General features: G+C 48.0%; 1 protein-coding gene across 4 annotated transcripts in view; it reads left to right on the forward strand.

Annotated features, from left to right (window-relative positions):
- The window catches only part of MUL1 (mitochondrial E3 ubiquitin protein ligase 1), a 934,495-nt gene that overhangs the window by 41,501 nt on the left and 875,419 nt on the right, over positions 1–17,575 (forward strand). For all 4 annotated transcript variants that reach the window (XM_078643000.1, XM_078643002.1, XM_078643001.1 and 1 more), the window contains exon 3: positions 14,495–14,582. In XM_078643000.1, coding sequence (XP_078499126.1) covers positions 14,495–14,582 — 88 coding nt within the window. The remainder of the gene's footprint in view (positions 1–14,494; positions 14,583–17,575) is intronic.

Genomic DNA, 17,575 nt, shown 5'->3' on the forward strand with positions numbered 1-17,575 from the left:
GTGGGTGAAGTAACGATAAAACACCGGTGCTCCTGTAGTGGTTTACACCTCTAGTGTCCTAGTTTTAAGTGGCTAAATTCTAGTCCAGTTGGAAGACTTCCAAAACAGTAACTTTGTAACTTTTACGCACCATTGACTTTGCATTGGTGCATGCGTGTGCTTTTAGCGCTGCACCCGAGTCCCGCGGGCCTCTCCCGTCCTAACTGCTGTTAGTCCAGAGTAGCCCCAGCGATTCCCAAGGCCCCAGGCCTTACCATTGTTCGAGACGTGGTACTTATACCACTATTTTAGTATATGGTTTAAGTGGCCACCGGCCCTATCCATAATTGTGCAACTTCTGTATCTTTAACTGTGCTTTTGTTTAAACGCTCGTGCCTCTGCCCTCATAAAGAGTACAGAGGATTATTCTAGTAATAAATACATATATTTGTATAATATATAACTTGTGTGGTGTCCTTTCATTTGGTATTAAAAGGATTGCATATGGTAAAACAGCTGGCTTCACATGCCCTCTTGAGTTAAGCCTAAGACTGCTTAGGCCTATGCTACCCCTAGGATAGCTTATCTATAAGGTTGACTTACAACCACCACCATAAGGGTTGCTTGGACTGATACAAGGTGCTCACTAGAATAGTGAACGTGATACATCAGGCCAACTTCTCACATTGGTGTGCAGCGGTTGGGATTTGAGCTTGCTGTTGTTTTACCAATTGTAATCTTTGATATCATTTGAAAGATCACATTAAGTACCATAGCTACATATAAACAAAGCTTAGATACTTAAATTCTACTGAACTTAGTAGTTGTAGATTAAAGGGCTTAGCACACCATGACTACAACTCACTAGCAAGGTTCTAGTAGGAAAACACATAGTGTAGGTAGGTGCATACACCCACACCTCACTAAGTCATGTCTGGCACAGGTGAACCTTCCAGTTCTCTACCTGTGGCAGGTGACCTTACCAAGGCACCTTCCAGCTATGACAAACTCAGCTTCAGAGACTTGAGTGCCTTGTGCACTACAAGAGGGCTGAAAAGGAGTCACAACCCTACCATTCCTATCCTGATAGGAGTCCTAGAGAAGGATGATCTTGAGAAGGCTAGTGCAGGTCCCTCAGGTAATCCAGGAGATGGAGTGAACCCCCCAGATGATGAGACCATCACCCCAGAGGTAGATGAGGAGATAGATGGGGATCAAGATTCAGATGATCAGGGGTTATCCAGGTCCAAGTTAGAAGGCTTAGCCAAGCTAACTTGAGCCTACGTGGGGATGGAGAGGTGAACCACCTTTCCAGACCTAATAACAGAATACTCCCTGGCAATAGAAGAGAGAGATCCCTTTCCAGGGAATCTAACCTTTCTAATGCCTCAGGGGCTTCTCAAAGGGTAATGACTTTCCCTCAGAGAAAAGAGTATAAGGCCAGGATGAAGGCTGTCCAACTCCAGATAGAGAGGGAAGAGGTAGCCCTGGCCCAAGCTAAGCTTGCTTTAGCAAGGGAACAACAATTGAGTAGATTAGATTCCACTCGTGGCGGCAATATCCCTAGAGATAAAACCGGTCCCATGAACATAGAAACCTGACAAAGATTGTACCCCCCTATAAAGAAGGGGATGACATCCACAAATGGATGACTGCTCTGGAGAGGGCCTGCATGGTACAGCAGGTTCCCCAAGATCAGTGGGAAGCAATCTTATGGTACTCCTTTTCTGAGAAAGGGAGAGATCATCTCCTCACAGTTAGTCCTGGGAATGCTAAAAACTACACTGTCCTGAAGAGTGCTCTTATTGATGGGTTTGGCTTAACCACTGAGCAATACAGGTTGTTGTTCAGAGATACCCAAAAAGCTCAGACTCAGGACTGGACTGATTTTGTAGATTGTGCTACTAAGGCTCTGGTGTTGGTTACTTGGCAGCAAGGTACATGACTATACAGGATTGTACAATTTGATTATGAGGGAGCAGATCCTTAGTAATTGTCAAAACCAGCTTTTGCACCAGCACCTGGTGGACTCTGATCTGGCCTCTCCCCAAGAATTGGGTAAGAGGGCAGACAAATGGGTAAGAACCAGGATTAGGTCTAAGAATTAGGGTGGTGACCAAAAGAAGGATAATTCCAAGACTCAAGAGAAGGGTGGGGATAAATCAAAAGACAAGTCTACCACAGGGCCCCAAAACTCCAGTGGTGGGGGTGGGTCCCAAAATACCTCCTCTGTCAAGAAACCTTATTGCCATGCCTGTAAGCAGCCTGGCCACTGGAAGACTGATCGCAGTTGTCCAAAGAATAACAATAAGTTAAATATTCCTCCAGGTAATGCTCCAACACCTCCTGTTACTGTTAGTAGTAATCCCCCAGGTGGTGGGAGCACCCCCAAGAATTTGGCTGGGTTTACTTTTGGAACTCATGTGGACTCTGGCCTAACCAGGTCCCCTACTACAGCTACTCTTGTCTGTGAAAATGGCATGGGGTTTGCCAACTTCACTGCTTGCCCGAACACTTTGAGCAAGTACAGACAGGAGCCCCTCATCAATGGTCAAAACGTTGAGGTCTATAGAGACACAGGGGCTAGTATCACTATGGTGACTGAGAATCTTATCCCCTCAAGGCAACTTTTACCTGGTGCCGCATACCAGGTGACCAATATTGATGGAGTGCAGACAAATCATCCCATGGCAGTAGTAAATCTCAGCTGGGGAGGTGTCACTGGCCCAAAGAGAGTGGCAGTGTCCCCAAACTTGCCTGTAGATTGTCTACTAGGAAATGATTTAGAAATCTCAGCCTGGGCTGAGGTAGAACAAGAAACCCATTCTAAAATGGTAAATCTCCATGGAAAGATTAGTGGGGCTGTGATGGCCACAGCCCCAATCCAAGATGTCCTTCCTGAACAGGTTCGTAGGGCTGTGCCAGTCTCAGCCCAATCTCAAGCCGATTCCTTCCCTGAACAGGTTAGCAGGGCTGTGATGGTAACAGCCCATACCCAAACTGAGTCCCTTCCTGAAAAGGTTGGTGGGGCTGTGATGGCCACAGCCCAAACTCAAACAGATTCATGTGTTGTGAAGCCTGAAACTATGGATCACTCCACACAAACAGAGAGCATTGAGGAGGAAGAGAAATCTGCCTCCCACCAGACTTTAGGAAACAATCAGCCTCCTCAGGGAACTGATCTTACCCCTTGTGAAGAAACTGCCCCAGAGGTAGTCAGGCCTAGCCCGGCAGAGCCCCTGATGTCAATGGACCCTTCAAAGGTGGGACATAGTCTGGAGCAGGTAGCCTGCCCCTCTCTACCCTGCCTCAGTCAGCCCAGGGCTGCAGAGGTCAAGTAGGTCAGTCCAATAAAACACCCCCATCAGCAGATTAGGGGCACCAAAGCTAGCAGCCCTAGCAAGGTGAACATTTCTAAAACTCCTGAGGGATCTCCCTTACACCTAGTTAGGAACCTCCCCCAGATGGACACTGTTGGGCACAGCCAAACCTGTGACCCAAAGGCCCCAAACCTGACCTGTCCCTCCAGTAAGCCAACAAAAGGGACCCTGCCTCCAGCTGTAGGCAGCCAGAGGATGACCCTGAGAGCACAGTGCAACTCAGTCATGGAAGGAAAGGACCCCATGGTGGATAGTGATTAGATGAAGTTGAGCCCTACATTAGAGGAGCATCACTTCAGTACTCCCTCTCAACACCAGCCTTTTACTTTGCCAAAACACACTACAGGTACTTTTCCGCTGATATGGCTCCGCTAGAGGTGGGAGTCCCGCAGGGTTCCATTCTCAGCCCTATGCTGTTTAACATCTTTATGGCCCCTCTGGCGGAAGTCGCGGAATCTTTCGGCGCCCAGATCGTGTCTTATGCCGATGACACCCAACTCCTGTTCACTTGTGACAGGGCTGGGTCATTTGACGGCACAAAGATCAGGGATTGCCTTGGTGCGGTGTTTGAGTGGTTTAGAGGTCATGGCTTAAAATGCAACTCTGGCAAGTCAGAGTTGCTCTTTTTCGGTTGCGCACCGGAACTTGACTGGAAATCCTGGTGGCCACAGGATATGTTTCCTCCTGACACAGTCGCTGTTAAGGCCAAGAATTTGGGGGTGATAGTAGATTGTGACTTATCCTTTGGACCTCACATCTCGTCCACTGTTGGGAAATGCTTCGGCATCCTACGGATGTTGAGGAAATTTCTTCCCCTACTATCACTCAACCACAGGAAGACAGTTGTTCAGGCACTAATCGGGTCACGACTGGACTACGCAAACGCTCTCTTTGTGGGTCTACCGAAATATCTTATGACCCGTTTGCAAGTGGTCCAAAATTCGGCAGCCCGTGCCATCTTTGGACTCCCGAGGAGAGCTGGTGCCACTGCCTTACTGAACACCCTTCATTGGCTACCTATCTCCAAGCGAGTCCTTTTTAAATGCCTGACTGTGGCCTTTAAGGCCCTACATGGTATTGGCCCCAAATACCTTGGGAAACGTTTCTCCCGGTATGTGCCAAGCAGGACTCTCAGGTCATCGGGTCTGTCTTTGCTGACTGTCCCTGTAATTCGCCGTGCACGTCTGGGAGGTCGATCTTTTCGCTATCTGACACCCAAGGCATGGAACGAATTACCATTGTCCCTGAGATCGGCCCCTTGTCTTCTTACTTTTAGAAAGGACCTGAAGACATGGCTTTTTAGGTAATAGTCCCTTTATTCCTTCTCTTTTCTGTTGTGTGGTTGCTTTTTATGCTGTTCCTTTCTTTGCCAAAGCGCCGGGATGCTCCTTTGGAGTTGCCGTGCGCTATAAAAGAATTAAAGTAACATAACAACATAACATAACATACAGGTAGTAATTCCCTATGGCGGAGACCCTCTAATGCCCCTAGGGTGAGGGATTGCTTAGTGGACCATGAGATGGGGGTAACCATGCCAGTGCAGGTTCCTCCTTAAATGGCCACTCAGGCAATATAGGCTTACCTGGTCAAAGATAGCCTTATCTCCTTTCGTTTGGGGGGGGGGGCTTATGGAGGAGGGTGGATACCGAACTATGGTTACCCCAGATTTATTGCCTTGTGTTTAGCTGGTTTTCGACTTAGTTGGCCTGGGACCCTGCTAATCCGGGCCCCAGGCTATCTGCTCTCTCTTTAAAATGGACTCCATGTACCCTAGGTGCATAACTAATTGGGTATTGGGTCACCTTATCAGCCCCTGTACAGTGTACTATAGGTACCCAGGGCATAGGTGCATCCAAGGCCTACCAGGGACTGCAGCATATCTTTTGCCACCCCTGGCTGGCCATCTAAACAGACACAACTGGCTGGTCACTCAGCTGGGGCAAGGTTGTGTAATCACCCCCTGCTTAGATATAGTATACCTATGTCTAAACCTATATCTGGACACATATACACCTATAAGTCACTCCTATGGCAGGCCTTAACAATACTGGAGGCAGAGTGCTTGGTTTTATGTGACATGGTGCTCTAGCATGAGCTGAGCCTGTCTGCAGCTTTCGGAACCATTTCTTTATAGCTGTTCCAGGCTATTGCCATACCATATACTCTTAAGTGCATTACAATCCTCGCAGTTATTGCTAACTTTGGTATGGCTTTATCAAAACATGTCGTGTAAGGTGCCATACACTTTGGAATACTACCCCCTCGCCAGTTCTGGCGACGGGGTAGCATTCCATCCTTCTAGAGGGAGAAGACATGTAACTTTACTTAAATGCGGTTAAATCTAACCAGAGCCCCAGCATCACAAAATGGATGCTGCTGCCACAGACACAAGTCTGGCCTCCTGCTGCTGACCGAAACTCCGGCAGGGGAGGCCTGGACAAATGGTATCCTGTCACAGGGAGGTGTTACACCACCCCAGACAGGAGATAGTGGATTGAGGCAGGCAGGGCGATGGAAACTAGACACTGCCTGGGGCGCACAAGGCTCCCCATGCATAGCCCAGTTCAAACCGGTGCTGGGGCACTCCAGCCACAGCTCTGGCGCGAAACTGGACAAAGGGAAAGGGGTGTAACCACTCCCTTCCTGGGTCCCACCCATAGGAGGGACCTAGCAGGATATCCAGCCCCTTGATTTGGAATAAAGGTAGGAGCTGTGCCTATAGACTTTAGATAATCCTGACTGAAACTTTGAAACAAAACTCTGGACCCTTCGACATCCCACTCGACGTGGAAGACTGAAGAATCTCCCTTGTGGTTAAGGAGTGACCACCCTGTGCATACAGGCACCATCCAGCGCCCAACTGTTTTCTTTGTTGCAGCTCCCGTCGGAGCTCGAGCGACAGTGATCGACAAGAACCAGATTCCCAGACATCCAACAGCCCGATCCACAGCTACAGCAAAGCTGAGACCCGTGGAGGCGACGTGAGACGTGGGACCGGCCATCTTGAAAAGACTGCGAAGTGCTGACAGTGCAGCTCCAGAGGCACCCTCGAAGCTGTGCATTGGGGTTTGAGAAGCCCCAGCCCCGAGCAGCTCGTGCACCGAAGATCACCCCTCCACACTCACCGAGTGCTGCGTGGTGCCCTTTTGCATTTTCCTGCTCGACGCGTCTGTCTGGTCAATTGCCCATTGGCTAGTGGCCTCTACGACGATGAATCTTTGAAACTACTCTGCTGGTCTGGTTGCTCCAGACTGGCCCTCGCTCCCCTGAAAAGGAGCCGTCCCTCTGACCTTGCTGGTCCGAGTAAGAAGCGATCTTCAAATCCTGCGTGGGTTGCTTTTGCCAAGGCCTGTTGACGCCGATCCGGAAGCCAACACCGCCGACAGCGAGAGCCTTCGTGGGACAGCCCGTGATCCACTTCTGGTCATCCTCGATGCCCCCGAGTCCACGAAACAGCGGAGACAAGGTTCTCGACAACCACCTGATTGCGCCCGACGTCGCCTGGTTCCTTCCTGGTTCCATTCTGGTCACTGGCTAGTGACCCAGACTCTGTCCCCTCTGCTTTCAGGTACTCCACATCTTCGATCCACCCTTGGATCCAACCGGACTCTTCTCTCCTGGCTGCCTGCAGCATCTTCATCTCCAGGCTCCATAGAACTCCACGACGAAACCCGACACACTTTGGCACCTATGCACCCGCTTCCTGTGGGTGAGGTAATGATAAAACACCGGTGCTCCTGTAGTGGTTTACACCTCTAGTGTCCTAGTTTTAAGTGGCTAAATTCTAGTCCAGTCGGAAGACTTCCAAAACAGTAACTTTGTAACTTTTACGCACCATTGACTTTGCATTGGTGCATGCGTGTGCTTTTAGCGCTGCACCCGAGTCCCGCGGGCCTCTCCCGTCCTAACTGCTGTTAGTCCAGAGTAGCCCCAGCGATTCCCAAGGCCCCAGTCCTTACCATTGTTCGAGACGTGGTACTTATACCACTATTTTAGTATATGGTTTAAGTGGCCACCGGCCCTATCCATAATTGTTCAACTTCTGTATCTTTAACTGTGCTTTTGTTTAAATGCTTGTGCCTCTGCCCTCATAAAGAGTACAGAGGATTATTCTAGTAATAAATACATATATTTTTATAATATATAACTTGTGTGGTGTCCTTTCATTTGGTATTAAAAGGATTGCATATGGTAAAACAGCTGGCTTCACATCCCCTCTTGAGTTAAGCCTAAGACTGCTTAGGCCTATGCTACCCCTAGGATAGCTTGTCTATAAGGTTGACTTACAACCACCACCATAAGGGTTGCTTGGACTGATACAAGGTGCTCACTAGAATAGTGAACATCATACATAAGGCCAACTTCTCACACCTATACAGGACTATCAATGGGAATATTGCTGTTCTCAGACAAAGGAGCTTTCCCTCAACAGTAGACACAAGTTGATCCATTTCAAATTACTGTGGAGAACTTGCATGTCGCTGGCGAAGATTAATTCCATTGATTCAGGTAGGCCTCACGACAGCCCGAAATGTGGGGGTCCGCATGCTGATTTCGCACACATGATATGGAACTGTGTAAAAATAGGAGAGTATTGGAGGGCCATATATGTAATTTTGTCACAAATGATAGGACAGGTGATTGTGCCCCTTCCTGAAGTCGCTTTTGTTGGGCTATGCACAGGGATTCCCCAAGAAATTAAGGAGGTTTACAGCACTTTCCCTCCTCCTTGCGAAGAGGGAAATTGCTCTTCGTTGGGGAAGTAGGATTACCCCCACAACTACTGATTGGTTGTCTTGCCTCACGTATTGCAACATCAATAGTGAACTATATGCGTCCCTGTAACCCCCGCACATCTAGGCCAAAAGACATTTGGCAACCTCTGAAGGATTATCTGCTGCAAACTAGTTCATCCCCTCCTATTAGGCAACCTGATGGTATTGTCCCCACTGGAGTAGGCTAAATGTTCTATAGTTACAGCTCCTTCAAGTTCCCCTGCACTTTACTATGTTTGAATTGTGTTGCCCGGATTACCCTGCTAGAAATTTGACCAAAAGGTACCTGATTATTGAAGGCCCCAGAAGTCGGGGGTAGATATGTAAATTGCAGAACAGTTCTTTATGTAATCCTATGTGTGGTCTTTGTATAGACTCCCTCGTCACACACAAATGTTATAATCATTGATATGGTGTATGAAATGCAACTTTCCTTTATTGTATGCATCAAATAAAAAGGATAAATAAAGTTAAAAAAAATCCTGCGCCTCCGCCACACCACTCCACATGCTCTCCCATTCCCAAAACTATTTTCCAGACGTTCATCCATCCAGACTTTGTTTATATGCCTCAATTCTGCCCAGGCCAATTCAGTCTCAGATCTCTAGACTACAAGATTGTCGTAGGTCTGTGGGCAGACATTCACTGGATGGCAACCCTGTGTTTGGCCAACAGGAGCCCATACTATAGTGTGTTCTCCTGTCCTTGGTACTCTGGTTAATTCCAAGCAGGTAGTGTTTAGCTGTGACTTTGAGGGAAATGTTAGTTGCTCGGTGCAGGCATTGTCACCTTCTGCCAGTACTGGTCTACCTTACCACAGCCCCAGGTCATGTGGGTGAATCCTGCTCTGCCCTCTCTACATCTTGGGCATTCATCTGTGCAAATGGGATATATCCTGCTAATCCTGGTGGGGGCCAAGTATGCCTTGTGAAGAACATAGAAATGGTCAAATTTAAAGCTTGCACTGCATGACACCTGCTTCACGAGAGCACATGTTTTAATCCATTCTGCATCATATATGGGTTCTGGTAGATCTTCCTCCCATCCACACCGCGCAGGGACTGTGATCTGTAGTTTGTTGTCCTTGAAGGCTCTATACAAGTTTGATAATCTTCTGGATGATCCCATGCCCAATAAAATGCCCAGGGTGCAATCCTCTTCAGGGGTCACCGGGAAGTTGGGCCACAACATTCGTGTCACCCTGGTCAGTGCAGCAGCATCGTAGAGGTCTCTGAACGTCTCGCATCCTCCTTCCCGCCACCTGACCAGAAGCATCTCGCAGCCAATCTGTGCAAACTGTCTAATTCCTTAAATGCGCTTTGAGGGATCGGACATTGTGAGTTCTGAAGTGTATATATAAGCACCTCTGGAGCTGTACCATCTTCACCAGGAAGAACCTACCAGCTACTGAGAGCAGCAGTGTTTGCCAGAATTTCACAGAGGCTCACAGACCAGCCAATAGTCTGTCCATATTGGAAGAGAATGGCTTTTCTGATGGGCCCGTAACCTTTGTCCTTGAGGATCTGAACGCCCATAGTTCCCATCGCAGCCCGACTTGCAGCAGTCTCTTTCAAAGGCCTGCCCTTTTAGACTTGCTAGGGGTAATGTTAAGCATTTGCTTTGATTGACCAGAAGGATGAACACATTGCCGAACTGCTGCAGCTTCTGCAGGAGAAGTTGTACCAATACCTTGGGTCTCTGCAAATATCTGAGGGCATCTGCTTAGAGAGAAATCAGGTGGGCCACCGCACCCACCCATATCGCCCATCTCTAAAATGTGTTCCTTAAGTGAATCGCCAAGGGATTCATTGCTAGGGAAAACAACAGGAATGAGAGTGGGCATCCCTGTCTAGTACCCCACTCTATTGTCCAGGCCTCTGATATGTCTGCCAGACTGGATCCTCTCCGAGGGGTGTGTATAAAGTAAAGTGACCCATCTGTTATGTTATGTTATGTTATGTTACATACATTTGTATTGCGCACAGCTGCCCCAGCTAAGGGGCGTCCTGGCGCATGGCAGGTAGTATGCAACACCTACAGGGAAACACAACAGATAAAGAGACAAGGAGCTGGATTATTAAAACAGAAAGGTTTTTAAAGCTTTACGAAAAGCTAAAAGATCGTCTAGTAACCGCAACTCTACCGGAAGAGAGTTCCATCTGACAAATATGGGGCCACACCCCATTTGCTTCAGCACTGCCCAGAGGTAATCCCAGTCCAGGAAGTCAAAGGTCTTTTCGATGTCCAAGGCTCCCTCCATCCCTGAATCGCTTATGGCGTGCATTACATGCGTCAGCCGACGTATGTTCATGTGGGAACTGCGTTGCAGAATAAAACCGCATTGATTGTCATGGATCAGGAATTGCCTTCTTTTATCGATGGGCTAGGGCGTTCGCCAGGGCTTTCGCGTTGTTGTTGATGCGTGGTGTTCCAGCCTGCCTTGAGCAACATAATTTTGAGGGGCTCTCGCATGGACGTTGGTAGTCTGCCTGATGAAAGGGCTTCTGAAACACTTCCCGTAGCCTTTCAAGGCGGTCTCAGCAACCCATCTGGTCTAACATCTGGTGGCTGGAAGTCTGTGAACCTCTCCAGTAGAGACAGCAACAAATCTTGGTGTTTATTTGACAATGACTAGAATTTTGACACACAGGTAAGTCGTACTGCTAGTACCTTTTTTGACATAATAAGGTGCCTGAAAAAGATCTTTCCTTTAATCCCGGAAGAGTTGCATCAATCAGTCATCATCGACATAGTCACCTCGTGGCTTGATTATTGTTGTGCTCTGTACCTCATTTTTAACTGCTCTTCCATTAACAAACTTCAGCCTGTACAGAACCCAGCTGCCTGCTTTCTCTTAAACATCTCCAAGAGGCTCTCGTTCAGAGACGGCATTCACTCTCTTCATTGGCTTCCAGTTAGGAAGCACATCTCCTTCAAGGCTCTGTGCACTGTCTTTTTGGCATTACATAAGAAGGGCCCCAGTCAACTGAACACACTGTTTTCACTGGTATACATCTAATAGGTCTCTCAGATCCGCTCACGTTAAAAAAGCTATGACTTCCAAATTTAAGAAGGAAAGATGGGGGGGGGGGCGCATCTTTTCAGCTGCCATTGCTAAGCTGTGGAACACCTTGCTCACTCATATTTCTAAAGCAGACTTCCTTGTGTCCTTTAAAAAACATTTGAAAACCCGTCTTTTTTTCAATGGAGTTTCCTATTTTCTTGGTTGGTCCTTCCCTGTTGATTACTCTGTCTTACAATAGCTCTTTGGTACCTGAGAGTTTTAGTGCGCTTTTTAAAATGTTATCATATTATAGCATTGGCCCAAGTAGCTTTGGTGGGACACAGAGGGGAGTCTGTCTGTGCCTGGCGTCTTGCAGCGAGGCATGTTTTTTACAGTCACCAGTAGTTCCTCTCTAGTGAGATCTGCATCCAAGGTGGCCACCTGGTCACTATGCAGCGGCGGAAGGTAAATCTGCTTGAGAAACTCCATTCTGACAGTAGTGTTGTGAGCGTTCAGCCTTCTGTAAAGGGCATACAGGTGGCAAAATAGTTAACTCAAGCCTGGAGGATGCCGTCCATATCTCTGTGATTGAGGATCTTTGCTATGATAGTCCTCAGGGGCGCCCCTGGCAGAAGGCCTTGGCCTATGCCCGGTGCGCTCTCAGCCACACAGAAGTCAGATAGGGCCTCCCTTCTCAGCACCCCCATGAACCACCATTCCAGAAACAGCTCTGCAGTGTCCCCCTCAGCCCCCTCTAGAAACCCCACAAAAACGCAGGTTACATCGCTTCGATCTCCCTTCTGCATATTCCATGCGTTCTCAAAACGACTTTCCTATTCCGATATGGTGCACACTGTGGTCATCAAGTCCTTCACCTCTTGTGTGAGGGTCTGTACCTTCCCTCGGTTTCCCCTCAGCGTAGTGATATGCCTCATTAATCCGTGCGCAACAGGTTGAGCTCAATGGTGATGGTGTCCATTTGGTGCTCCGGGCATGCTTAGGGCCGTCGATGGCTGCCAGGATTTGTGATCCCAAAGGCTCTCCCCCTGTGCCCGGGGCATTGGTCCCCACGTCTGTCTGCATCAACTCCGTTTTTTTTGTGTTCGTAAAGTGATACATGTGCAATTGCTGCAGCTCGTGGGAGGATTTGCCTCTCGCCATCCTGCCCCTTATCTCTGCGGAGTATAGCTGAAATGGTTCTGTCTGGTGAGTCCGACTGGAGCCACTCATATGCTGGGGCTTACCTGGGGTCCCCTCGTGTATGGGATAGCTTAACAGGGTGTTGCAAAGGATCCGGCCCAGTCCCACTGGCAGCAGTTTGCCAACTCAAGGAAACAACCGCCCCTCAACTTCAGTCACCAGACACAACCTTGAGGCTTTCATTGGTATATATATATATATATATATATATATATATATATATATATATATATATATATATATATATATATATATATATGAACATAACACATATACATACACACAAATAGTTGCTTGTATATGTGTTATGTTCATATTACTTTTTTGTAAAAAAAAATATATGAATATTTCTTTTTTTTGTTGAAAAATAATGAAAAATCTTTTAATTATTTTTAGCTAATTACAGTTAATTGTGTTAAGAAAATCTGCTACTTAATATTTAAATGTAATGGATGAAAAACAGCTGCCTACAATTAAACACCACCAACAAAACTGAAGTACTCATTATGGGCCCAAACCCTGACGACTGGACCGACACCTGGTGGCCCCCCGCCCTCTGAAGGCCGCCCACCCCCACGGACCACGCACTCAACCTGGGAATCATCCTGGACTCCGAGATCAAAGTGGACCGCCAGGTCAACTCCGTTTCGTCCTCCTGCTTCCACACCCTCCGCCTCCTACGTAAGATCTTTAAATGGATCCCCCTCGAGCACAGAAAGACCATCACTCACTCCCTGGTCACCATCAGGCTCGACTACGGCAACGCACTCTATGCCGGAATAAACATAAACCTCACCGCAAGTTACAGAACATCCAAAACGCTGCCACAAGACTGGTCCTCAACCTGCCAAGACACTGCCACATCTCCCAGCACCTGCGCACACTCAACTGGCTCCCCATCAAAGCTAGAGTCCCTTTCAAGATGCTAACCCACACTCACAAGGCCCTCCACGACACCGGACCAGCATACCTGAACAGCTGACTCAAATTCCATGAACCCCAAAGGACCCTATGATCAGCCCAGCTCTCCAACGCTGTGGTCCCCCGCACCAGAAAGACCAGATTGGGAGGCCGCTCCTCCTCCTTTCACACGCCAGAGCCTGGAACGACCTTCCGCTCCACCTCAGACAGATAACATCGCTCACCATCTTCACTAGAAACCTCAAAACCTGGCTCTTCGACAGACCCCCTCCTTTATGGACTGAAACCTGCGACCCCCCCCAGCGCCTTGAGACCCTTACGGGTGAGTAGTCACGCTTAACAAACACCTGATTGATGGATTGAATGTAAAAATTATAGGAGTTTTTCTTTAAAGATAATAATAAATATAAACAAAATTAATACATTTTATTTATTTCTTAAACATTTAATTAGTGTGTTATTGTGTTCTAACATTTGTCCCACTTAATTATAATTTTAAGTTCATGTAAATTTCTATTTTCAATTCCCCAAAAAATATTTTAAACATTTTCTTAAAGGATTATTAAACATAATTATTATTCCCTATACTTTACCACGGTGAGATTTCCGCCAGTGTCTGAGACCTTTTCTGAAGTGTGAAAAGTTGCTACTAGTAAAATCCTGTTTTGTCCTGCTCAACACCCAGGTTTGAGGGTGGTGGAGTCTTGTAAGTCTTTACCTAGTAGTAAAATTACACTCGGAACTGTTGAAAAGCAAAAAAACTTTAAAGTTCCTTCTAGGGGCAGAAGTAAGTGTATGCTTGAATTAACCTGCGTGTGTAAATTTGCCTGTGTGAATATATATCCATGCAACCATCCGACGATGGACTAGTCTACTCTCCCATCGGCAGTCACACTCAAACCCCTTGATAGTGCAATGATTCTGCTCTTGTGAAAGAACCCGCCTCATTCTCCAACATTTCATATCAGAATTCATCTACACTATACCTCCACAGGCCCTTGGCAGACCTGGGTAAAATATTGAAGGAATACCTAATGAAAAGTGCGAGGTGTTAGGCCTCATCCTCCTACAATAATGGTGCTGCTCCTATTCTGCATCTGAGAACCTAATTTTATCGGCTGGTTTCTTTAGGCGCTTGATTGACATCTTATAGTGCGCTTCCTCATTTATCCCAGCTCCATATGCTGGTAATGTAATTTTAACAACTTTCTGTTTCTTCCTACATTATCTTTCAGGAAGCCCAAATACTTTCACTAGATCAAGATTTGCACAAGATTCTGCAGGCAGCACCGGGGAAGTGTGTCCCCTATGCAGTTATTGAAGGTAGGAAATATTATCTCCCATATTACTGTGTTTAATCTGTGACATCACAAATGTCTGATTGTTTCTTTTTTTCTTTAAAGTTTCAAAAACCTTTATTGCTCACTTCAAAAATCATACACCAACAACCCGGGGGCCGGCAGCAGTGGCATCTTAAGTCAAAAGCAAATTTTTTCAAGGATAACACAGCCCTTTAGCCGACAACCCTGGGGTCCGGCGGCAAAGTATACGTTTAGTTGCCAAATCAATCTGTTAATGTTCAGGTTGAAGGATAACACATCATCCCCTCCCAACAGAGAGCCGTGGTGCCCTTATTCCACCCCCTACCTCTACCTGTCCCTACTTCCTTCTACGGCAGTCATGCCATTCTTAATCGTGAGCAAACCAAGTAACCATTATTAACTACCCCACCCCCCACTGTCCCCGCACACACCAAACCTCCCCTGTGAACTCGAAATCTGAGACTTATACCCAAAGAGGCCCAGTCACCCCTGCGGTTACTTGTTGCCAGATTATTCAACTTGCTCAAGTCTTTAGCCTGACAGTGTTGCGTGGCCCATCACATGTTCATCTAAAAATTCCCTAAGTGTCCGTGACGTGTTAGCTTCTGACCGCGCCTCTGCCTTTCTAGCATCTAACCCCCCCCCCCCCCCCCTGTCAGTCCTTTACTCCCCCGGGTCCCTCCCGGTGTATTGCCCTGTTGTACTGGATTGATGTTCAACCTCTGCAGGAATAGTTGCATCCGACAACTCTCTCTCATTGTCCTGTCCCTCCTCTGCTGCATCCCCTGCATCTCTAACCCTCAGATGCGTTTGATATAGGCCCCAGAAGTTCTTCGGCCGGCTTGTGGGGGCAGCAGCTCACTGTAATGCTCGGATTGCGTGCAACAGTACAGCATATCATGTGCCCACCTCTTAGCCGTCGGAAGTGGCCCCCTCATCCAGCAGAGCGCCACAACGCGCCTGGCTATTAGCATTCCCATGTCAGCGAGGCGCCTAACCGCCACCGGCAAGCCTCTGGAGTATCCGAGAAGTGCTAGTGCCGGATCCGGAGTCCACTTAAGTTCCAGGATCGCATTCATCGCTGTAAAAATATTGTCCCAATATTTTTGTACCTCCGGGCAAAACCACGCCAAATGCATAAAATCAGCGACCGGTTCGTGACATCTTTCGCATTCAGCCGGTTGTCTGAGACCGTATCTATGTAGCCTCTCTGGAGTGTAACACACTCGTTGGAGAAACTTGAAGTGCACCAGTCTGTGCCTACCGTTCAGCGATACCTTTTTGGTGTTCATACAGCAGTACCTCCACATATCCTCATCGATTGTGACTTGCAAGTCTCTTTTCCAGGCTGCTCTAGCTTTCATGAGTTGTTGCTCTCTGTGTGCCATTGCAGTCTTGTACAGCTTGGTGATCAGCTTACAGGGAGTCTCCACTTTGATAACACAGGTGAGTTCCGGGACCTCTGGCGGTTCCGCCAGGTCAGGGCCTAATGGGTCTAATAGTGCGCTGCCCACCCTGTGGTATTGAAAGCGGAGTAGCAATGGGACATCGCCGCCCTCTGCTGCTATCTGGTCCCATGTTTTAACTCTATCTTCCGAGAATAAGTCACCCGCCGTACTGATGCCCAGTTTGCGTAACGCTTGCACCATGCCCTTTTCTCTAACCGGCGATAGCCATAAAGCCCACTCCAGGGGCATGCTAGGAGATTATAACAGCGCGCCACTCTGAGCCTGTAGGAGGGAGTGCCATGCATGATTTGTGGCAGTGATAGAATCTAGAACGCCCGTTCGGCGATCTACCGGTCTAAAAACCGTGGCCGGAAGTGGTAGTGTGTCAGCAAAAAGTCGTTCCATGCGGAGATGGTGAATATTTGCGTCTCCATGTATCCATGTGTGAAGGTGAGCTGCCTGCGCAACCCTGTAATACAGTTCCAAATCCGGAGCTCCCAAGCCGCCCATACCATACGGCAGCGTAAGGAGAGTCCACTTCGCTCGGGGTTGCTTGCCTCCCCACGCCAGCTTAATCATAAGCTGCGTCATAGTCTGGAAAAATGCTTTCGATAGTACCATCGGAATGGCGCTGAACAGGAAGAGGAATCTGGGCAGTACCACCATTTTCATGATGGCTATACGTCCCATAAGGGATAGCGGGAGCTTGCACCACGCTTCTACATCGTCTTCTAGTTTGCTGTATGCCACCCCATAGTTTTCTCTTAACAGTATTTCCGAGTAGGTGTATAGCCGAACTCCTAAATATCGGACCGGATCCAGAGACCATGGCAGCGGGCATTCCATGTCAAACTTACTGGTTGCTGGGATGAGGGGAAATGCCACCGACTTCGTCCAGTTTACTCTTAAGCCTGAAAGTGCCCCAAATCGTACCACCTCCCTTAGCATCGATGACAAGTTGTTCTCTGGGTCCCTAACATACAGCAGTGTGTCGTCTGCGTATGCCGATACTACGATCGTATACGTTGGGAAACTAACACCCTCGTTGCTGTGATATTCACGCAGTGCACAGGCAAGAGGCTCAGCCACCAGCGCATAAAGCAGCGGAGACAACGGGCAGCACTGCCTAGTGCCACTGCTAATCGGAAGGGGGTCCGTCACCAGATCTCCTAAGCGGAGCCTAGCAGTCGGTTTGTGGTATAGGGCGCCAAGCATTTGTAGAAACGGCTCACCCAGTCCCATTCGCTGCAACACCTTACTCATGAATGGCCATTCAACGGAGTCAAAGGCCTTCTCCATATCGAGGAAGACTGCGATGGCCTTCGCGTCCTGCTTGATATGTTGCATAGTGCCTAGTACCGTGCGGATATTATAGGTCAAGTTTCTATTAGGGATGAATCCCGCCTGTTCTGGCGCAATCAGCTTGGGGGCAAGGAGTGCAAGACGAGTCGCCAAAACTTTTGCGTAGAGCTTAGAGTCTACATTTAGTAGAGATAGTGGCCTGTATGAGCTGCACTCATTGTGTGCCTTGCCAGGCTTGAGAATT

Source organism: Lissotriton helveticus, chromosome 5_1, assembly GCF_964261635.1.
Source record: "Lissotriton helveticus chromosome 5_1, aLisHel1.1, whole genome shotgun sequence".
In the NCBI taxonomy this organism is placed as follows: Eukaryota; Metazoa; Chordata; class Amphibia; order Caudata; family Salamandridae; genus Lissotriton; species Lissotriton helveticus.